The 24,122-nt window shown below is 38.2% G+C and overlaps 2 protein-coding genes across 3 annotated transcripts in view; one reads left to right on the forward strand and one right to left on the reverse strand.

Moving 5' to 3' along the window:
* The window catches only part of RSPH14 (radial spoke head 14 homolog), a 70,007-nt gene that overhangs the window by 25,930 nt on the left and 19,955 nt on the right, over positions 1-24,122 (forward strand). The gene's annotated exons all lie outside the window — the stretch shown is intronic.
* The window catches only part of GNAZ (G protein subunit alpha z), a 48,097-nt gene that overhangs the window by 19,823 nt on the left and 4,152 nt on the right, over positions 1-24,122 (reverse strand). For both annotated transcript variants that reach the window (XM_042015094.1, XM_042015095.1), the window contains one exon: positions 6,412-7,689. In XM_042015094.1, coding sequence (XP_041871028.1) covers positions 6,412-7,134 — 723 coding nt within the window. In that variant the 5' untranslated portion in view covers positions 7,135-7,689. The remainder of the gene's footprint in view (positions 1-6,411; positions 7,690-24,122) is intronic.

The raw sequence follows: 24,122 nt of genomic DNA on the forward strand, positions 1-24,122 counted from the left end.
ACAGAATATTTTCAATGCAAAAAAAAAAAAAAAGGAACAAAGAAAGTGTATCTGAAAGGCTCTAGTCTAGATAAAGTACCACTTGAAACTGCCCCATGAAAATATTTCTAGATATGGTATGGCGGTCAAATATTTGTATTTGCAAAACTTTATAGCTTAAATAAAACTGACCACCTCTCCAGAAACCTATTTAAAAACCCCTATGTTTTCTTAAGCTGTAAAGTTTCCTTGAGGGCCTAGAATGGCTCCTTTTACCAGTGCCATTCAACTCAGCCAGAACATCCTGATAGTATAACCACCGAGTGGTTTTGACAGTGTTGCATTTAGTGTAAAAGATTATTAGGATGATTACCCTGCAAGGATGTTAGTATAAAGGCAGTAGACAGACTTAGTAGTAAATTTTTAAAAAGAGAACCTGATGAATCTTGTAGCCCTCCAAGAACAAGAATGCTCAGGGACCAGTCCATGGACAATGCTGACCTGACAATGTAGTTGATTTGACCTGCAATCTAAATTACTGACTTGTAATAATGGAAGAAAGTTCTGAAAAATTCACTACCACCAAAACTCACTCTGAAGCTGTCTGAACAGCAAGGATCCTCCTTCGTTCCAGCATTTCTGCTTGTTTTTAAGGCTAATTGGGCTCCACTACACTCTCCAGGGTTGGCATACCACAGAGAGTTGTTACAGCTTATAAACTTACAAAATAACCCAAAGTAGCTGTTTTTCTAGACCAGTATGGAATTTTCCTTTTTTTCATGTTGGCACATTCCTATTCACTGTGATTGTTAAGTAGACAACATACAGAATTATGAGAGATGATATCAGCACTTCTCTACACTGGATTGATTCTAAGTTTTGAAACTCACATTATTCTTTTCATGGCATTGGACTTCAAGTGGGATCTAGACCCCTTACAATACAGTCAAGTGAATTTCCAAGCTTCATCTATATCATCAATGTTTCTCATGTGTCTTTTAAAAGTTGCTCAGTTTATTGTAAAGTTCGCATAAAAAGCTACATATTTTCATCTCAAAGAAGTAACACTGATTGCCTGAACTATGCCACTCTACTTCATATGCATTAAATTTCAGAGAATCCAATTAACTTATGAAGATTAAACCTCTAAATGTCCAGGAAGCATATTTTCCATAAGGCTAGGCTAGGCCTGTCACATGTGTCTCACAGCCCTAAAATTATGGGGCATTCCTTACTGTTCAAGGGATTCTTCAAGGAAAAATTTAGGATTTGCTTTTAAGTAAATGATTTGCAATATAGTCATCTAGACAGCTGCACATAAAGATGACAATAGCTGTCAAAGAACCTTGTATTGCTGTGGTGTATTCCTCTTCTAACTCCTGTCATTGCCTTCCCATAACCAGTTTTCTGATTTCACTTGTATCTTTTCTATGACAATATATTTGGCAAGATGTTCATGCCTTTCCAACCCTGTTGAGAGAGGCAGAGACATTCAGTTCCTTTCCTTCACAAACTGATTCTTTATCGAATTGATATTATCCAGTGTATATGATCAGCTCTTCTGCCTGTCAGTGTCAGTGGCTTTCTGACTCATTACAATTCTCCCAGTGCTTGACAGGTGCCTTGTGTTCATGTGTACTACGCTGGTGGCTGCTTTAACCCTGCAGTTACAGAGCAAGCTTTACTACCTCTACATTGATAGGCATTACTGTAATTCAGCTGGGTTTTGGTTGGGGCTTTTCCTTCTTTTATAGTTTGAAGAACAGTAGTGTTACTGGGTAACCAAGATTTTAACTTAGGTTCTGTTTATTGATCTGTCAGTACCCATATCTTTCCACCTAAGAACTATTCTGAGCCTGAAGTTCATAGGATATTTAGGAGCATTCTGCCACTCCTGATGCCTCAATGTTTTATTTACCTTAGTGCTGTAATGCCTGAAATTTAATTTAAAAATCACAGCAAAACACCTTACCTAGTCTAGGAGTTTTGAATACAGCCAGTCACAGAGACCAAAAAAAGAGTTACATAATTTCTCAGGCATTTGTCATAGGGGGATTTGAGCCATTGCCTGCTGTTACCTAAATACACTGGGAAATTCAGTCATCTAATTCAGGTGTAAGTCTGACAACCAACACTGGATACCAAAGCAGACAAATACTGCCCAGTAGGACCATTAGTTCCATGTCATGGTTTTCCAGAATGCATAAAAGTCTTTCTGTTGTTGCCCCTGTGAATTTCTGCTAATTAAGCCTACTGCTCTACAGTGACAGAAATACTTATTTATCTGTAGGTTTAAATGCGGGATTGTCTTAGGGATTAGTCTATTGACATGAAATAGATAAGCCTCACAGGAAAGCTTTGCAGGCTTTTACAATCTGATATTGGTATCTTCCTCCAATCACACAATGGCATTAGAATGTGTCTATTTTTTATATTCCATAGGGTGACACATTATCATATTTATGACTTTTTTTTTTCCAACTAGAGAAAATAATTTTGTGAACACACAGACAGAATTATTTGCCTATAAAGTTATTGTTAGTATCTGAAGTTATATCTGAAGTTAGTATCTTTACATAGAATGTAAAGTTCAGGGTATGGCAACAAATCCAAAATATGAAAAAATGCTGTCCTGTGTGTTCTATGTGAATTCTCATAAGGAGCATACAGTTATAATGAACAATGTAACCAAAAAGAAATCCTTAGACTTGAAAGAATATCTAGTAAAAAACCTGAAAATTGGCAGTTGATCAATCATTTCCTGTTATGTATATTGGTTATTTTACTGCTGTTTACATATTTTAGAAGGTACATGCTTGCATACAAGTCCTGAGGCTGGAATTGTGGTGCATTACTACATAAAGTTAAATTTTGGTAAGGGACTATATATATTACTTTCTTAAGTGAAAAAAGGCTAGAATTTCATTTGCAGTGCTGAAAGATTACACACATGAATGCTGAAGTCATCTAGGCTTTTCTCCCACACAAACTTCACTCTGAAAAATCTTGAAATGGAAAAGCTTCATAAAAAAATTGAACAGTTTAGGTCAATCTTTTTCTAGGATTCCCAAGTGACTTATTTTGTCAGAAAAACGTTTTCTGACATGATGTTTTACCACTGATAATAACAGGTGCTGGAAGGGCTATGGGTACATGGATCACAATTTCCCCTCTGTCCTGACTGTTAGTATTAGCATTGCAGGAAAAGAGCTGCATGCCAGAAAGGATTTTTAATACCCTGTATTACTCAAAAAGCTGAACTATCTGGAAAGGCAAATAAGCCCCTTAAGTATTTGGCCTCAGGGAAAAAAAAAAGAAAAAAATGTTACCAATGTTGTTTACTTGATAAAAGAATTCCTGGCAGAAACAGGATTTCTGTTCAGAATTCATACAATTAACATATGACAGAAGGCTTCCCAGTTATTAATAGATAATTGAGAGGTTCCATTATGACCCCAGCAATTAGTGTTGCATGAAGCCTACTCCAGCCTGAACTGTTTGCAGAAGCATTTTGGCTTTCTCATCTGCATCTTCTTTTTAACAAGATACTAAAAAAATAGTTTCAAAAAACCTAAAATTTAATTTTTATATTCATTTGCAGTGTCTGTAAGAAAGGGAACAAAAATTACTTGTTACCTGCAAGCAGTTTTCCTCTAACATCCATATTTATAAAATTACTGAACTAATGTCATTTTTAGATCTGCACAACCTTTACTTGGTATCTCCTGCACCATGTGACTCTCTCTTGTGACTACTGACCTCAGGAATTCTCAGGCACACACTCATGTGTAACTCAGTTCATTATGTATTTTAGTATTGCATCTCTGAAATGTTTCCAATAGTCTCAAACCCTGTTGCAGCTACAGGCTGTGGAAGAAAACCATCCATGAGAATGTATAGCAAGACAGAGCTGGACAGATGGGGACACTCACAGAGAAACTGCAAGAGTGCTTTTCATGGTGACAGGCAGCAGCACTAACTTTTGAGATTGTTTAACATTCTCTAGCACGCATTAATTTAAGGAGAAATTTAAATAAAGATGAGACACTTAGATATTAAAGGGTAGTGCCTTCAAAGTGCATGATGCAACACGTAAGAAGGCAAAAAAATGATTGTTTGATAATTTAACATTATCAAAGACAAGAGATGGCATCTTAATATGTAATAAAAGATAGAATGGGTCAATCAGCTGCTAAGGGCCATGAAAAATAGAACAAGTAATTTATTTGACATAATAGAGAAGAAATCAGCGTGGGATATAAAAACTTAAGGCAACCTTCTCAGAGTGCTGGTCAGGAATAATAAGCATACAATAAATCAATACCAATCCAAAGGTATTTTAAAAACCAATTTTGCAACTGTGTCAAAAGAAGAGGTGGCTGTTACATGGCTGAGTCATGCTAACTAGCTATGGTACATGGAATGATAAATCTATATTTATTATGTTGGGTAGGGGAAAAAAGCCTCCCAAAACATTGTAGAAGTGAAACCAGACACAGGTCATATTTCCAGATAACCCTAGATAAGCAGGAAAAGTATTGTTACAAGGTGACAGAGGAAAACACACAAGGTGGAGGAAAAAAGTGAACTGGAATTCTTCATTTATCTTTCTCTTTAGTAAACAGCTAAATATCATATACGTTAAACAGACAAATAAAAAATTGGTTTGTCCAGTTCCACAAACTGTCAACTCAGGTGATTTTGTTCCTGTACGTGATGTTACCCAGAATAAAGCATATCAGGAGAAAGACAAAAGCCCCTGAAAAAGTCAGCCTTCCCCTTCTGTTATTTGTTTTCAGGCAGGATAAATTTAACTTAGTCACTTCAAATTACACTCAAAGGAAAAGTTGTCCAGGCAGCTGATAGTTCAGGCATTATTTTTGTTCTCCCTTCTGCACACTGGTGTCACTACAACAATCTCACTTTCAGCAGACTTCACGACTCAGCTATAATCAGAAGCCACAGTGTGCAGAACCGGTTTTCCCCTCATTTTTTACCATGTCTGTCAATCATTACTTTAATGCATCTGCAGTAAAGACAGAGTTCATGCATAGCATTTCTCCACTCCTGTCAACAGGATCACAGAAGTTACCGTATTCATGCAGATCATTCGCTCAACTTTCACAGTTTATAAATCAGCCAGATTCTTACATGCTCTCTCAAGCAGTAAGTTATGTTTGGCAGTTGACTAGTTTTATTTAGCAGTTCTCTTCACCATAGATACTACACCAGGAAGCATTTTACACTCTGCAACTCTGTAATTGGTAGGGCTTTTCTCATGAGTGGAAGTCTCAGTGTTGCAGTTCCAGTAACATACCAATGTAGGTGCTATTGTTGGACGTGTATGGACCAATGTCCATAAGGATTTTTCAGAGTATATTGATTTTTTTTCCATTTCAGGTAGCACTTTTTGATTTTTAAACCTGAACAGCAAGGCAGGAAAAGTCAAAAGAATTGCAAGAAACTAAATAACTCCTAGTCAGGGTCTAGATGTAAAATACTTTTCCTAATACGTCTGAAAATAAGGAGAAAGAATTAGTGGCAATATTTCTCTCATGTCAAGAGGAGGTTACTAACCAAGAATCAAATACAGGAATCTGTTACAATAGGAAGGCACTAATGCTAAGACAAGAATCTCCAGATAATGAAGCGTAAGTCCACACACAGGACAGTGGAATGGCTCATCAGAATAGTACAGAGAAGAAAATAGAAGAGCAGTTTATAAACTGTAAAATCACTACAGAAGATAAGAATAGGGAAATATTATCTATGTGATAAGATATACCAACAAAACTGTATTTGCATGCTGTGAAATCCAGAAGCTAACAACATTAAAGACTATTAAATGGGAATAGCTGTTCTTCAGACAAGGCAAATCAGCCATTTAACCAAAAACAGTCAAAGAAAATTTTAAATATAAAAATGTTATACTAATTCAAAACCATATTTAATTACTTTTAAAAATTAATTTCATCCCAAATTCCTATTGAAAATTCTGGGGAAAAAAAAGGCAGGGCAGGGGGAGGAAATTGTTACTTATGATTATTTTACCTTCAACATTTCCCAGGACCTGCACACATGGTGCCCAAATGAACCATCCCTGTACACCAGGATGTCACCACTGCCTGCCTTTTTAAGTGGTGTTTGAAGTAACAGTTAACCATGTAAACATTTAGCTAAAAGGCACTAAAAAAATAATAAATTGGCTGTCATGTGAGGAGCACCTCAATTTCCCAAAACTAACATTAAATAACTAACTATGTCCAGCGGGGAAAACAATCCAAATAAAGGAACCATAGCTTCTGGGTTTTCCAAAAGGTTGGGGATTACTGCCTTGGGAGGGAAGGAAGGAGGGGGAGATAAAAGACCACAATACTGGTGAAGGAGAAAGGAGAAGAAGGAAAGAGAACAAGGAGCAGAAGTTGTACTTACTGTTTGGTTATCTTCATACAGCTTCAAGTCATACCCACTCAGCTCCACACAGAAAATTATTGCTGTAACCCCCTCGAAACAGTGGATCCACTTTTTGCGTTCAGATCTCTGTCCACCCACATCCACCATTTTGAAAGTCAGCTCTTTGAAGGTGAACTTATTTTCTACAATCCCTGTGGTCATATCCCGAGACCGCAGAATATCTTCCACTGTGGGGATGTAGTCCAGAGCTGCGATCCGTTCCAGGTCGTTCAGGTAGTACGCAGCGTTGTCCTCCAGGTGGTACTCGTTGGAGCGGCAAAAACACTCCTGCACACCGGGGTCTGCCCAGAGCCTCTTCATGACCCCTAGGAGCTCCGGGGTAATCTCACCTTTGCTTTCAGCTGGGCCTGTCAGGGCAAAAAGCTGCACTGCATCATATGCTCTGTCAGGATTGTGAAATTCTATCTTAAGGGTGGCCAGAGCCCGAATGATACGTGTGAGAGAGTCAATTGCATTATAGATAATCAGAGGTTTGTATTCCTTACAGGCCTCCAAGTTAAAGCCACCACTGTGAATGATTTTCATCTGCTTTACAATAGTGCTCTTCCCAGAATTGCTGGTGCCCAGGAGAAGGAGTTTTATCTCTCTCCGTTGTCGCTGACTTTCAGAGCGCAGGTGGCGGTCAATCCTACGGGACCGCCGCGCTGCCTCTTTCTCCTCAGAGCTTTGCCGACATCCCATGGTACAGCAGGCAGTTACAGAAGGGAAAGGATGCAGATTGTCTCACTCTGTGGCGTCTCTCAAAAAGATCTGTGGTGTCTTTCAGTTCTTGTGCCAGGTACACCCTGAATGGAAAAAAGGTCGCTATCCAATACCTGATGATCCCCAATGCCTACAGACACCTAATTGAGTCCCAGCAGGGGTGCAAACACATGTAGATATGCAACCACAGAAATAGTCTCTTCAGTAGATCTCATGGCACTCCCCTTTCCAGTGCATAAACTGTGGCACATTCCTGTTAATGACGGGACACTTCCCTTTGCCACAGTTTGTCTAGAACCATCAAATACCCTTTTCTGTTCTGCATAATTATTTTGCTGCCTTCTGTCCAAAGGTAAGAAGCCACACTTTCACCTTCTCTGCTCTAGCCTTTTCTTCTGATTGTATTCTCTGGTTGCTGTGGTGATGCTGCAAGATAAAGCTGAAGCTCTTTTCACTGGTACTGTGCTTGTTTTGTTTCTCTTCCCCCACTTCTTCAGCTGATCCACTTCAGCTCTGTAAATCTGTGCTTTCCACCTGCCAAACAACGGGAAAAGAAATGAATGAGAGACTCTGCTTCCTTGCAGCAAGTCACTCACTTTCTCCTCCTCTTCTAGGCTTCTAAAACTTTTAACATGCCAAATGGAAAATACATATGGAAAAATTATGTAAAGAAAAGCAAATATCTAAAATTATAGTTAAAGCATAGGGACAGCTGAAGCTTGCAGAGTAAGAAAATGTGGTTTCTGAACAATAGAAAATCAAATCTCCCTTTCAGCCTTCTGTGTTTTATTATCTAAACCTACGTGAAAACAAACAGTGCTGAGCTGTGCCCCAGTTTCTCCCTCAGCAAGAGCTTATGGCAGTGCTTTTCCTGCACAGTTCTGTTCCGACTGGTTTGTCTGAAGTAGAAAATGGAAGACTCACAACTACTTTTCTCAGCCTCTCTATTTATATCAATATCTTGTACTCAGACAGATGTCCTCCTGAGTTTCCTTTCATCTTATCTATTTCCACTGAACATTTAAATAACTAAATTAAAAAGCAAAATATGCTGATCAACTTCACTTCATGAATTTGAGAAAGAAAGAGTTACTGATCTTTGTAACAGCTCTTTTTTTCCCCTTGGAGAACAGTATTGTTAAACACAGTACCTGCATCTTGCTTCATTAATAAAGAGATGCACTACCACAGCAAGCCACAGTAAGGTTCTTTCCACAGCCAAGCTAAGTGTTAATGAGCCTCCTCTCCTTCCATTTCAATACAGGAAATTCTGAGATGCAATAAAAGGCAGCAGTGACTACAAGGTGAATTTTTCACACAAGAAGCACAGGAAACACCATCCCAAGCAAGGGCAGAGAGCTTTTCAGTGACTGTTAGAGCAATTATTCTTTCCCAAATCAGAGTTTAAGCCTACTAGCTGGAACTCTGCAGAAGGCAACAGCAGGAAGCAGTTACTCTCACAGAGGGAAAACACATTACTAAGAGCTGATTGGTGACCATTTGCCTCTCTTCAGGAAGGGCTTGTTGCTCCCACTAAGCTTTGAGCACAGTGGGCAGCAGAATCACAGATGTCAGGGCTTCCTCACCGAGTGCTGCCCCAGCACACCTTGGCACCTCTCCTGCTGCCTAGTTACTTGTGCCTAGAGGGTCCTCAGTGAGTATATTTGCAAACGAAATTACATGTCGCTGAGATCCCCTCAGAGGCAGCCTTACAGAAAGTTTCAGAGGATACTAAAGAAAACGTTCTACTACATTTTAATAAAACTAAGTCTCCCAATACCATTTTCAAAGTTGCCCTAAAAGCCTTCAGAAGTTCTCCTGCTTGAATTTAAATGTAGATGTGACAATAAATTAAAATACATATTAAAGAGAATGATTCCACACTACCGGGAGAGAGATAGAATGTTCCAAGCCAGATGTTGAACCTCAAGCTTTTGTGAGAAAAGAAATATAACTACAACTACTTACAGCCTCATGTACTTGACTTTCTAACTAACCATGACAATCTTATTCTGAGTTGTTCTCAACTATCCAGTCAGTACAGAGAGTCACCTCTCCATAGCAGCTTGAAGTGCTTTTCTGTTGTCTTTGCCTGTAGGGACCACAGTGCTTGAACATGCTGGCAATTTAAGGATTTTGGGTATCTTAAATGTAAAGACATCCAAATCCTTTGCAAAATGCACCATGTATTGCTCTTACCTGGTCCAAAATTCTACAAGAGAGTCTTAATATCAGCTATATTTATCTTACTTCTCTTTGTATGACAGGACATTAGCACATGAGGAGCAGATTAATCAGAGAAAAATTAAAAGAATAGTGTACACATTAATAGAATGGTAATTAGCACAGCTTTACTTACTCTGAAGATGTAGAAAGAAAAACCCTCCCAAGGGAGGAGTCACACTTTCTTCAAATAATTCACTTTTTCCAATAGTCACAGAAAATGAAAAATCAGAGTTGAGGAAGCTCTTTCTTAATGAATAACTTTCTAGCCACACAGAGAGAATGAAATTCCTGTATTAGATATCAGGCCAGATTCTTATTTTACATATATAAAAATCAGAGTTTCTTCCGTTAATCACACTTACTCTGACACATTCAGGACATTTCAAACTGGTTCTCCTTTAAATCCTCATCATCACAGGCCTCATTTTCATGTCATTGATAAAACCACTTGCTGAATTCTTTATGACATTTTCTATGTATCTGTGTGATTACAGATGAAGAATTTTGCAAGAAACACATATAAGACTCCCTCTCTTTATTGTAGTTCCATCCTGAACAAAAGAGGCTTGCCTGCAAGGAGCAGCAAGAGGCCACATATTCCTTCCAAGAGGCATCAGTGCTTAGGATAAATATGGAGATTCTATGACTATATAAAGACAAGCAGATCTTTTTTAAACTTCATGTTATTTGCCTCAAAACACTTATGACAAATTATTTGGTAGTAAGACTCTGTCAAGAATATTTTTTTCTTTTCATTCAGCTCAAACATTCTGTAGAATATTCCCTATTGCCTATTTTCACAACACATTCGGATGCATCATTCATATTCCACAGTGTTTTACATATCAGCTATTTTGTTTGCCGTTCATGAATATGTTTAACACCAAAAAAAAAGGTAAACTAGGATCTCCTTATTGTAGGAAAGACCAGGAATATGTAAATACACATTAGTTTTACATTCTCAAATTTTTTTTTGACTTCTAGTCATTCTTATTGCATACATTGTAATGATATTTGGATATCGCTATTTCAAGTTGTAAGACAATGAGGTAATTATATTATTGCTTTGTGAAGCAGAGTAGTAAATGCTATTTTCAAATAGGCACTACAGTAAGAAAGTTTGGTTTATTTGAGTAAGTTTTCCCATATACCGTGAAAGGCATCTCTCATGTTCACAGCCAATACTTTCTAAAATTCAGGAAACTTCACAAATTATTACATTACTACAGTTTACTGCCCTGGCTACATACAGATGAACTTTCTCTCATCGGGTTTACTTTTTCTTGAAATACACTCAGAAAATAAGGCAGTCTAGAATTGGCTGGGTTTTTTAAATCAGATTTCGTATTAAACATGTAAGTGTTTTATGGCTGCAAGTTTCTAATTAGAGAAGTGTCTTTTCAGTTACTCTAGTGGAAAGCCTCATTGCTTCCTTTCACTGTGCACACTTGTCTAAAGTTTGTTTAAAAAAATCTTATTATTGGAATCACCAGATTATACCGTATATGTGTGTCTAAACTAACACATCTGCCTTCTTCTGACAGTTGAAGGCTCAAAATGTTAAGAAGATACTGGTTTTTAAGTCTGATATATAGATGGGCTCTTTTGTCATGACTAGAATGGGTAGCTTTTCCCACAAGGTAAGATTAACGTGCCCCAAATCCTGACCTAACACTGATCTATTTCCATTATCAAAAGAGTAATGCTACCAATTTCTGGAGTGGGAAGGACACTTGAACAAAATTCTGCACTGGCTACTGTATTAAAGCGTTGAAGCTCATTAAGCTGAGCAGCTGTTTAGTGCTACCATGTTCTTCTGACCACCCATTTGTAGCCAAAAAACCAGTCATTATTGCTGGTTTCATATCTAGGCTCATTCTTTGCCCCTATCCAGCACTTCTGGCTTGTGCAAACTGATCAGTGTGTGTATAATCATAAACACTTATCTGTTTTCCCAGCATGTTCCCAAGTTATGACAGCAGAGGGAGAAGGGATAGGGAAGGAGAATGACACACCACCACAATTCAGTTGTAAACACTTCCATAAGGAAAGATCCAAGTATTATCTCTGGATTCATTAGCTACTGACACATCATCATGGAGCGCAGAGTTACAGAACCTTCAGAAGTTTCCCCCACAATCTTGTAAAAAGGTAGTGACTCCTAAGCTGAGAACAAAACCAGTGGCTATGGCTATCACAGCACAGAGACCGAGCATACAGTATGCTGCTGGCAGCAGGAATTTCAGCTGGAATTGTAGACACAAAGCTGTATTATCCCTCAAATGCAAGTTGGTACCAGTAGTCTGATAATATAGCTTCATGACCACCAGCCTACTCACAAACAGTAAAAAGCTTTTACGCCCATGTAAAAGCAAACTCAAGCAAATCTAGCGAGAAGAGGCACAGAACACATCTAAGACTCACAAGTGTAAGCCAAGCTACTGTAATCAGCTTCTAATGATTATACATACCCACTGAGAATTCCAGTACTTTAACAAAACCTTAGTTCTGCACGTTTTAACTTTCAATCATTTCTCATACTATTAATGAAAGAGAAGAAGACACAAGGGATTATGATATATCAGGACATACCCAAGGTACTTACTGAGGAAGAAACCAAGTGTTCTACTAAGCAGGCTTTTTTTGAGGGAGAGAGAGAAAAAGAAAAGAACTGAGGCTCAGAAGAAATGGGAAAATCAGTCCAGATTTTTGAATCTGGGAAGCATCCAGAAAAGAATCCTAGAGATGCATGCAGTAGAAATGCAAGGTTGAAATAACTTCCCAGGAATTAATTTACTGTTTAATGTAGGGTGATTGAAGTCCATTTATTACAGAAGAAAGTTATTTTAAATCTGTGGCCACAGATATTACTGACATTCTCTTTATACAATCATTGAAACCTGAAAGACAAGAAAGTATATTCAAGTTATGACAAAACTTTTAATTACACATTAAGGCACTACAATCCCACCCAAAACAAAGGATGGGCCAGATGTAGTTGTTGAACAAGAAAACAGCAGAGAAAGCTGTTGTCTTTTGTGATTTATTTATTGCAACAGTTAAAATGCATATTCTGTTAGTCAGATGAGTGAAGAAAGAAGTGTCATTATTTAATTAGCTGAGTGTTTGACTGGACACTGCCAAATTCTGTCCATTTTTGTCATGGGGGTTCTTTGTGACATTAATTAACTCCCTTAAGCACATCTTTGCAAAGATGATCTCTGCTTGTGATTTTCATTTCTTAGATGCCCAACTCGAGATACTGTTTGTGACCAAGAAATGCACTGAGTTTTCAAGTATAATCAGCCTCAGTGATAGCTGTGCTCTATATCTTCAAATATTGAAGAAGTAATCTTTTTTCACTTGATCCATCTTGATCTCTATTTGAGAAATAGGGCCTAACCTCTATACCAACTCCCCAAGGTAGAGCCAAGAAATTATTAATGTCTATGCAAAAAATAACAAAATGAGAGGAATAGCAAAGTCAGTCAAGAAATGCATATTCATGGCACAGGACCTTGCCCACAGTAAACAACATCATATAACAGAAGCTGCTTTGTAAGGATGGGATTCTTATAATAAAGGTTGCTGAAGAAGGTAAAAGAACAATGATTTAAAAAATTTAATTCGGAACTCAGTCCAAGGCAGAGGATGAGAAGGGCATGACCAGAACTAGAGCCATACCATGAGCTCCTTAGCGTCACCATCACTGACTGTTACCAGCTCCGCAGACAACTGCTTCCAGCACGCTTGCCAGAAGAATAATTGGTAGGTCACGTAGGTTCTCATCTGCTGATTCTCACTGTGATTTTATAGAAATACTCAGATTTGTGGCATGAAATCTGAGCTCAACTAATAAAATTGCCACCTAGGGATACCATTCTGTGATACATGACAGAAGGATGTTTAGCAAGGAAATAATGGCAAACCCAAAGAAACTGACTTGCTGTGTAGGCATAGACCTATCAGTATGTAACCAAGTATACCTGACGTGGGATAGAACAGATTTGCTGAAGCGAGATATTATATTCATTAGCTTAAACATCTCTGTCTGTTGTTTGGAAAATATCCAACATACCTTAGCAGAACCACAACACAAATTATGCTGGTTAGGGGTATCCGCTAGCTAAGTATATCATCCAGCCAAAATTTAGCATACAGGCTTCATCCAAGATTTAGGGAACCTAAGAACATAGTGTTTCTTATAAACCAAGCATTCAACAAGAACCTACTAGTTATTTTTCTTTTAACTGTGCACACCCCACTTACTGCAGGAAGTTGGAAACATAAATCCTGTGAAGCATTAATACCTAAAATACTTGGTAGGTACTTAAATTACAACCTGTTTTAGCAACATCCACAAACTACTGTGAAACAGTGAGAAGAAGCACCAACACAACCAGTACATAAGACTGACTGACTCTTGAATAGAGCCAGATACACAACAGTTCTGTTCTGAGCTGCATGGCCAAAAATCCAGAGCAGTGTCAGTGACTGCACGGGGAGTTGCCTGTGCTTCACAGCAGTTTGACTAAGCCCAGAGTCTGCCACAGCAACCGGTTTAGAGGTGACCTTTAGACTGGCATAGAAAAGCATGACAAGAACAAGAATATTACAGTGGGTCTAACAGTGGGTGTGCAGGAAATCCGGCTGCTAGACAAGGGTGAGAAGAAACACCACACACAGCATCTGCTTTAGGGACATACAAACATCAGACTCGTTTAAAAGTGTGCAGGAAAGCAACAAACAAACTGCAGTAGCCACTCTGTTTTGTAAGCACCTCGGGTGATGACAGCAGTGTAGGTTATGCGTTCATTAGAGTTGCTGTTTAGTTTTTGTCGTTAGTGGGACCATAACCCTTATGTGGGTGATTCAAGAGCTAAGACTCACTACCACAGGGTTGCTGTTTCATGAATCTCACAGGGCTAAGGAGATTATTTTATTACATAAAAAAATGCATTAGTAAACATTAGGTTTGTTCATGAATATAATGGCAACTTTCCTATCACTCATTTAACCTTATTGCACACAATGCCTTATGAAAGATAAGGACATTTTGGTAGTTACAGCAAAAGAAATTTTAAGAGGGATTTGTAACAGGAGAACAATATAGCCTTGTAAAAGGAAGTTTCTGTTCCTGTGCATAAAAGGTGACATAATAAAGCAAAACCATGCTTGTTTTAGCTGTTCCAGTGACAGGCATGAGCTAATGACAATCTCTGTAGTGAGAGCATGAGAGTTTGGGTACAGGTAACAGTGTCCTGAATACAAGAGGTTTGTTTAATGCAATAGAGAAAAGCAGCCAGTGAAGATGCAATGTTTGATGCTCAAGGCCAAGCAAGAGGCAAGGAGAAGATGCTCCAGTAAATGGGAATCATGGAAAGAACAGATGAGTTGTATCTGTGGTGATGCATAAGAAGGCATGTTGGAGACAGAAATATATCACAATTGTTCTGCTTTGGGGTTTTAAGAACTAGAGGAAAGGCAAAGGTTAAGGCAAGGAATGAGAGAATAAAGTCACAGAAGCTAGGTAAGAGTTCTTGGGTAAACTGAATGGTATATAAACACAGGAAGCGAGAAATTCCTGTATCTTTGAAAAAAAGAAGGAAGAGAGAGCAATAGAGGAAGGAAAGATGAGGCAAGAAGAGCAGATGGGCACATCTTACTATATCATACTGGCATAAGATCAGCAGAAATCTGCACACAGAAAAAAAAAAAAAAAGACCAGAGGGAAAGGACTGACTCAGAATCTGTAAAGATGGGTCTGCACATATGGAATTTAATTACACTAGGAGGAAAAAAAAAAGGGAGAGAATAAATCCAGGGTGCTAGGGTGTTCATGGTGGAAGAAATTGCTTAGGTCATCAGACTTCGATCAGAATGGTTTTGCTAGAGAAAGGACATTGCTGGGAGTGGGTCAGGACTAGAAAGTTGGCAAGAATAGACCTTGCAGGGAGAGGCAGAGCAAAAGGTTTTGGAAGGGGAAGAGCAAAATACAGGAACTGTTTCAGTAGAAGTAATAAACACTGAATTCATGGAAAGGCTGGGTGAAAGCATGGGAGAAGAGGACTGTCGATGTGATGAAGTTGGAAACTAAGCAACAGAGAATGAGTAATGTTTCACAGAGAACAAATCAAAAGAATGGTGAATGAAAAAACAGAAAAACAGACATAGATTGAATGAGTATGCTGGAGCAGTAAGTTACCAACATGAGAAAAAGTCAAAAAAGGAATATAGAAGATTCACCTGAATCATAAGGGAGTTCAGAGGCAGCAGTTCAACGAAAGCATGAGAGGAAAGAGCAACATGGGGCGGAAAAAGCATCAAAGAACTGGTCAAAATGGAAGACTAGGAGTACAGTGAAAGAATAAAGCCAATAGTTCTCATAATGGTCTAATTTAGGGACAGACAAGAAAACTTCAGCAGTTTTGTCAAGTTATCAACATCACAGGAAGACAGAATCATGGATTAAAATGCTGTTCCTAATATAATAAGAGCAAGAAAGGAAGAAAGAGTGTCAAAATCAGCATGAAAGGCAGGGCTATCATCAGGGATTAATTTGGTAGGTAGGGTAGAGAGTATTTTCCAGCCTTAGGCCACATGTAAAATTAACCATATGAACTATGTCAGAAGGTATCTACATCAGGACTGTGGATTTTCTAGGTTTCATCTTAACAACTCAAATTAAACATGATTTTATCCACAGAAGGGAGATGAGAAGTGGAAGAAGTATTACACTGCAGTCCAGGGCCAAAAAGAAAACATCCCAAGAGGCTAAAGAGAATCCACGATGTTCTCAGAAGTGTGACTCATGGGAGAGGACTTGGATGCTACCAAGCACAGATTACAGCTGCAGCCTACGCCTGGTCTCATTCTGCTTCTCTTTTGAAATTCAGAAGCTTTGACAGTCATACAATCCTGCTGCCTGCAAGAGCTTCAGTAGGTACATCTCAGACAGCTGAGCCATTGTTGGAGTTACTCTCTAAGGAGCTTTTTTAATAAGATGAATATGAAGGAAGTTACCCATGTTCTGGTTTTGATATGAAATTGCTTTGTGCCAAATGCAAAACACAGATATACTTTACTTCACAGAACATAACTCTGCAACCAAAAACATTTAAGTACAACATTGTACAATAGCTAATAAGCTCCTAGTTTCAAAAGCCAAGACTTGTACATCATTTTGCCGTCCAGATAAAGTTCTGTGTAGACCTACAGAAACTAAGTTCTTTTTCACTCACAGTAAAGCAAAAAGACCTTGGTATCTGATGCATCAACTTCTTTAGCTCCCGTTTTTCCTTCACTGACACCTCCTGCTGAACAAAACCAAAACAAACCACCAACACAAAACCCCACCACCCACTAATTGCTGCTGCCAGAAAGAACCTAACATCCTTTTGAGGTTTAGCAGCTACTAGGATTTCTCTTCAGTCTCTCCTTTCAATTCCCTCCCCCTGGAGGGGTGATCACACCCTCCTCACACCCCATCTGCAGTTGCTGCAGTTACACACCCACCACCACTCAGAGGGATCCGAGTCACTCCCTGCTGGCTCCTAACTCAAGAGTGATTACAAGAAGCTTATGTTAAACATACAGTGAATATTAGAGAACACTGGAGTGGTTAAATTCCTTTCATCAGATTTAAAAAGTCTTTTAATAAGCAAATTGGTCATGGATGGAGATGCAGGTTGCAGATTTGAAGAGGCTGAAGGCCTGATTTATCCAAAGAGTGAAACCAAAGCAGCAGTGCAAATATCGCTAGCAATAGTCTCAGTGTGTTTTTCACCACTTGTGCTCTGAAGAGTTTAAGTTCCTTAGGCAGTGTTAGGTTTTTCCTCTTATTCAACCTTGTTTTTTCTACTGAGATGAAGAATATTTCTCTGTGGCACTAAATGAGAATGCAAAGTGACCTAGAGGAACTTAAGTAATTGTGCTGAAATGGTGCCCTGTGGTAAGTGACACTTTGGGGCGAGGGTATTCATAGTTCTTCCTCATAAGAAACAGTGACAGTATTTATTAAGGAGAAAATAAGAATAAAAACATCCCAAACCCTGTAAAGTGCTGTGGCTGTGATCCACTTACCATAAAAAGTAGTGATTTTGTTGACGACTTCAGTAGGTTTTGAAATAAGCCTGTATTTGGTTTTGAACAGGATGAAAATAAACACAATGTATTTAAAAACACTGCAAGCAGGATACCAAAGTGCCAGCAATGTAGACTATTTTACTTCCGAAAATTTAGTATTTAGTGCGTGATATTTAGTGCTCTTCATATATCAGAATATCTATGCTGAGAACTTTCGTAAGAATAGATATGAAAATAGTTTAACTTTCAGCTCCCCACTTTTATATGATCTCAGCATTACTGTATTACTAGGAAATGCTGAAGCATGATCAGTATCATTGTGTTTCAACATTAATTTCTTGCCTCTGTGCACATGTTCCCAGCCTGGCTTCTGCTGGTATTCACTGTGTTTATTCATAGGTCTCATCAATCTTAGAAGAACAGAAGCCAGATTTGACTACATACATTTGGAATCATACTATGACAAGACTTGGCCAGATGGCTTCACATATTCATAGGGCTATACTGATTCTGTCAGTATTGCGGATCACTTTCATATCATGCCAAGAATAGATTTTTGCCTATAAACCAAATATTTTTAAAATTGTATATTGGTTAATATTAATTACTTTTTAAATGGATAGTTAACAAAATAAGCTACTAAATATAAGTCCATCTTTTGAGGAAGCTTGTGTAGATTTTTAATCTGGGTATTTACTCCAACACAGGAGTACCATGGTTTAGATTTAGCTGGGCAAAGTTGTTATTTTTCAGCCTCAAGCAAGCTTGTAAATAGTTATTTTTCCCCCAAACCTGAAACATATAAATGATAGATGGATTTATGTTTGTTATTAGAGATAAACCAGAATCCAGTAATTTTTCTTGATGTTTTATTTTTCATTGGTAACTGTACTACTACTACTAATATTAACAGGTGTAGCTTCAAACTTAGTTACACATACTGATGATTTTTTGGTGTTCTGTTAATGCTACCAGTACTTTTGTGTATATATGTGGAGAGAGAGGGGGAGGAGGGTAATGACTGCTCCTGTTCAAGCTGTGTTGTATGTAAGGGCATTCTCATCATTCAGATATTTTCCCCCAATTACAATTTTTTAATTCTCTATAGTCCTGCAAACTTCCTAGGTACGCAGCCAATATGTCTATATTTTTACTTATCCTTTAGCCCTTCAATTCTGTCTCTAAATAATTCATCTCTCTCTTGTTGTACAAGTTCTCCTTTGCTGAGGTCAGAGAAGTTTCCCTTTTGTATCACACCTCAACTGGAATTGTCTCCTCCTCTTTAAGGTCATAAAGGTCAGCTCACCATTTTGTGACCCTTATAGTTTCATTCATTTTGTTTGAATCAGGCTCTTGAATCATATATTGAGAACTGATGGGTTGATTTATGAGCCTACACACATGATCTACTGCTACTGTTAACAGTAAAACCCCCAAATTTTGCAGGTTTTTTCTGCATGAGGCTGTCCTATCAGCTCAAGGGGGAGCCTCATTAACCAGCCAAATGTACACCGCCACCCTCACAGCACAGGTTTAACAGCAGCATCTCAGGTAGTTGCTTTTCTGTTCCTTTTACTCTCTGTGACATCTCTTCTTGACTCAAGTAGCTGCAGCACTAAAATTATCTTAAAACTGAAAGGTGCTAATCGAGCCTTTAGTTTATTCATTATTCAGCAACGGATCCTTAGTTGTTCATTTCTCATATCACCAGGAAAAAAATACTTCTGGTAACACTCTAGCCTACTATTAAGATGGCACATAAAGCTGAAATTTTATCGCTGATTCCTAACTATTCTAGTTAGCATTCTGCATTTCACACAGATGAGATATGCAGGGAAAAAGCTGATGACTCACCATTTTATTTCTTTTTGCTCGCTAAAAATCTGCTGTTGATAGTGTTGTAAAAACAACTATGTGAAACAGGCACAGATCTGGGACACGAAATAATACATGTGATGGAGGTTACCCAGAGCACATCCGGCCTTCAGCGGAGGGGTTATACACAAATTTCTCAGCAAGCCATATTGGGTCAAAACAGTGCAAAAGCTATTGCAGCTGTAGGGATTCCAAATCTACGTTAAACTTACAAAGCAGATTTACCAAGGGGAGAGGGTGGGAGGGAAATGGCCACAGTGCACAGCAGAACAAAAAATCATCTTGAAAACTTCATTAAAGGACTACAAGGACACCTCTGAGGGCACTCAGATTACTTGGCTGACTGGGATGAGGTGCGGGGTCTGCATTTTCAGTGATCTCAGGTACTACTGGTTAGGTATAACACTGTTCCTTGACTGATACTACCAGGATAATTGTGCTTAAAAGCAGAATTTTTGTTATGTTTTGGTTCATTTCCAACACACCTCAAGACTTTTAAATTGACATTTTGGAATCAGGGCTATAACTATGAAAAGATGACAAGGGCTACTGCCTTTTAAAGCCATCTCTGTCTTTCAAACAGCTTTTGCATCTTTGTTGTAGCAAGGCTGAAAAATTCAACCCCCCAGGATGCACCGTAGTAGCAAGAGAACAACTCGTGATCTACTAGCAACCCAAAAAGCTACAGGCATTCCAGAAAACAAGGTGCATAAAATTTCTTACCTCTCAACTCCAGGAAAATGCCTGATAAGGTGTCTTCCCACCTTGGCGAAAGGCACAAAAGCAGGCAATAGCTACAGAGCTCAGCTGACTTAGCTTTCAGCCCAAACCCACCTTACAGCAATTCCAACTTGGTTTCAATTTCTTCCAGCTGGCTGCAATCCCATTAGGTTGCAATGCCACTGACACACACCTACTGGCAGTCTCCCCATCCCAAAGTATATTTTGTGCCAAATAGCTCAGGAGGAATAAACCCCAGTTTGTGTCACCTCTTTGCTGGCTGAAGGTTCAGTGCAATAGGGAAACTTCCACTAAAAGCTGTAAGTAGTTTTGCTCTGTTAGAGACACAGGAATGGCACTGACCAAGTCAGTATATTGTCATCATGATACTGATTGTGTCTCCTTGGCTATTCTGAGAACTCTTTTTTTTTATTTGGTTCTTAAGAATGAGGTACAATTCTGGTTTGTATTTCAGATTCTCATGTCTACTGTTAAGTAGTGTAAATGACTGCTCTGCACAAAAATAATTTTAACTCTCCCTTCTCATTTTTTGTGTTGATTGCAGGAGGGAGCTCATTGATAAGGGTGACATTTCTAAAGGTTTTTTCAAAAGTTAAAAGGAAGAGATGAGTCTTTGACCTTTTGCACACCTGTATTATTTTCTGAAATCTTTTAATCTTTACCTTCTACTGCTTATATTCTGTTGATCACCACGTGCCTCTGACCAATCCTAACAGAAGCTGAAGAAACTGTAGTGAAAAATAGTATTTTCTACGTATTTTGTAACTAAATAAGATGCAGGCACCAAGTAAACAATGAGATTGATGTACTCTTAACGTACCTCCATCGACTATAAATCTTTGCAACATAGATAAAGACATAAACACCACATCTAAGAAATTCCATTTGCACTTCATATCTCACAGCTGAGTAAGAACAGTGCTGCATAGATTGACAGCATTCCATCTGGTCTCCTTTAAAACAAACACTTTACTATTTTCTTGAATAGACTTGTTTATGTAAACTTTCAATGAAGTCTATGAATAATTCTTGACAGATTAATCATGAAAACGTAAAGTATCCAAAATCCAAAGTTACAGTTGTATAGATAAACTTTGATTAGTTATAGACTCCTGTCATTGGAGATATGCAACACCACAAATAAAAGAGTGAATGAAAATACCTAGAGACTGTAATTGTGCTGCTCACTGAGAAGTTCTCCCATCACTTGGTAATTAAGTCTACAATATTTAAAGGTACTCCCAGAGTTCCATATGCCTGTGTGTGCAACTTCCCCTTCAAAGCACACTTTTACTATAATAGGCATCACCATTTCTTTCAGATCAATTCTGCCTAAATGATTTCTGAATTAGAATATTCCAGTATTTTCTACTTGGGCTTCATTGCTTTCCAGTATCAGAAGACACAACTAGAAAAGCAACATAAAGTAATCAAATATACAGAGAAACTCTGATACTTCTAGTCTTAATCTGAGGGAGAAAGGAATTTTCATGATCCAGCCTTTATTGTAGAGCCAGGCTGGGGCTGCCTAAATTGCAGCATGAATTAGAACAGTTTCCAGGTATGATCGCAAGAGGCCACCATATCAATGGCTGTTCTTGGTTTCCTTGACTGCAGAAGTGGGAAAAGGGTAGAATTGCTATGCTATGGATACAGCAAAGAGAGAGGTTTTTCTTATGACAGACCAGGGTAATATCCTCTGTAAACATTTAATTTTAGTTTATAACCTGCTTGCACTGACAGAGAACGGGAGATTGTATGAGATTCAATAATTCGGTTCTTTGTCTATATGGTAGGTTATTACTTTATCGATGTTTTAACTTCTGTTATATAGAATTTGCACCGTTCAGGACTGCAATGTACAATCAGGCCTCTGGAAAAAGGGAGAATTGTAGTCTGTAGTGGTAAAAGTCACTAGTTCCTACCTCTTCTTGGTGCTGATACCTGATACTTTAATTTGTTTAGACCATTGTATATTAACTTGACCTGTGAGACCAAATAATATTGTGCTGATATAATACTGAACTGCATGTCAACCTCCAGTCTTGCCACATTTAAAACAATTGTTGATCCCTTGAAACTAGAAGCTGAAACTTTGCTCCTGTTACTTAAAAAAAATACATAAAGTCTTCAGTATTCCATTTCTTTTTGTGACCACACACGCAAAAAGCAAACTTGACACACCTGTGTAATCACACCCATGAGGCAAAGTTCAGATTTGCTTTTGGTAACATTCACAGCATGAAACATAATCAGAGGACTTATTGCTTATCTAGTCAGGGAACAGAAACAGTATGATAATAGAACAATTCTTCAAATTTGAAGTAGACTAGCCTTAGAATTTTAAGTACCTACATAAATGTCACTGAATTACAAATTAAGGTGAGTTTATCTGCTGATGGACATAGATGGATTGAAAAAGATTAAAAACATGTCTCTGAAATGACTGGTTAAGGTGAGGTTCTACCATTACTGAGCAATACAACATGGAAGCTCAATAGGTTCTTAGCAATTGTAAGAATATATTAATATCGTCCCATTATAAAATGGCTTCTACTGTGGTACCCTGAACTCTGCCAAATTTAAAAGGTCAGGCACAGAAAGGCATCCTGAGAGAAAATCTTCCTGCCAAGGCCCCATTGCAACAATCAACTTGCTGGCAGTACAGAGAGATGCTCCAGTGCAACAGTGTTAATTCTGGAAAATTTTAGTTTGTAATGGATTTGGTTAGCATCATATGCATTAATTTACTGAATTGAGTGCTTTAAATGATATAAAAAATATTCCCTGTAGTATTGGTTTGAATCTTCTCCTATAACGTAAACACTAAAGAGGGGTAACAGCCAATATCCTGGTCTTTCTTTCCTCATAAGACATCCAAACTAAAAAATATTCTAATGCATATATATGTATAAATAGATATTATATATCCAAAAGAAATCATGTTTTGTTAATACATTCCAATATTTGGATTATATGACTTGAGCTGGTAATATTCAGAGACAAAAAAATCCAGCCTAGTAACTCAAATTGTATTATCATCAGAAAGATGTTCCCTTAGATGGTAGGTAAGTATCCTTTTGAATCATATGTACATTTCTCTTTTAAAGGAAGAAGTATAATAACCAGGTGCATACCCCTCTGAACAGCAAGCCCTCAGAGCTAAACATCCTGTTGGGCTTTTGTTACTGTGCCATAACACTGAATTGTAATCAATTCAGCTCAATTGTGTTGTTTCCTTCCACAACACAACTGTATCAACTGTATTTGTACATCAACACTTGCTATGCTGCCTAATTGTATTTGCGTTCGTGCAATTTATGAAGATAAAGGTGCTTATTCCACATTGTCTGGGTAAGGTTTGAAAATATTGAAAGCAGGCACAGAAAACCAGTAGAAAACCACTGGGAATGTATGCTAGAATACTGCCTGGATCACCAGGAAAAGCTGATAAAAGATTTGGATTACTGGTGCTGTTTCAGTGAAGTCTTTCCAGTGCCATGAGCAATACCATTGTTGAGATACTCCGAGGAAGAAGCCAACACCAGCCTAGTTACTATCAAGGAAACAGGGCTGGTAGGTAGGGAATAGTAACTGTATTATGACTTACAAATATTTATGGTGAACCATGAAAATATCTTCATAATTAACTAGTAAAGCTTGGTTAAACATTACATTATAGACAGTAAGAGTGGGATTCATCTGTGCAGATTTAGCATCTGCATGTAGGTGGCTACCTCAGAGCTACTCACTTAGTGCTTCCCTCAGAGGCTGTGGAGAGGAGCTGTCATTTCCAGAGGTCAGCTCGATCTCACACTAACACGGTAGCCAGAAGCTAGTCTGGTTAACTCCAAGGGAGAAATCTCTTTTTCTTCCACCAACTAAAAGGGAAGCGTTAACAACAACTCCTTATGTACGTGTCAATGTTATAGACATCTGAAAGTGATGAGAATATATCCTTCCAACTGCCAAGTCCAGGCAATTACTATTTAATAAATCCACTGTAAAAATAACAGATTAATCAATTGTAGTTCCTATGA

Source organism: Corvus kubaryi, unplaced genomic scaffold (genome assembly GCF_017639235.1).
Source record: "Corvus kubaryi isolate FWS band 111438036 unplaced genomic scaffold, C.kubaryi_AGA036_p1.0 split3-37173, whole genome shotgun sequence".
Classification (NCBI taxonomy): domain Eukaryota; kingdom Metazoa; phylum Chordata; class Aves; order Passeriformes; family Corvidae; genus Corvus; species Corvus kubaryi.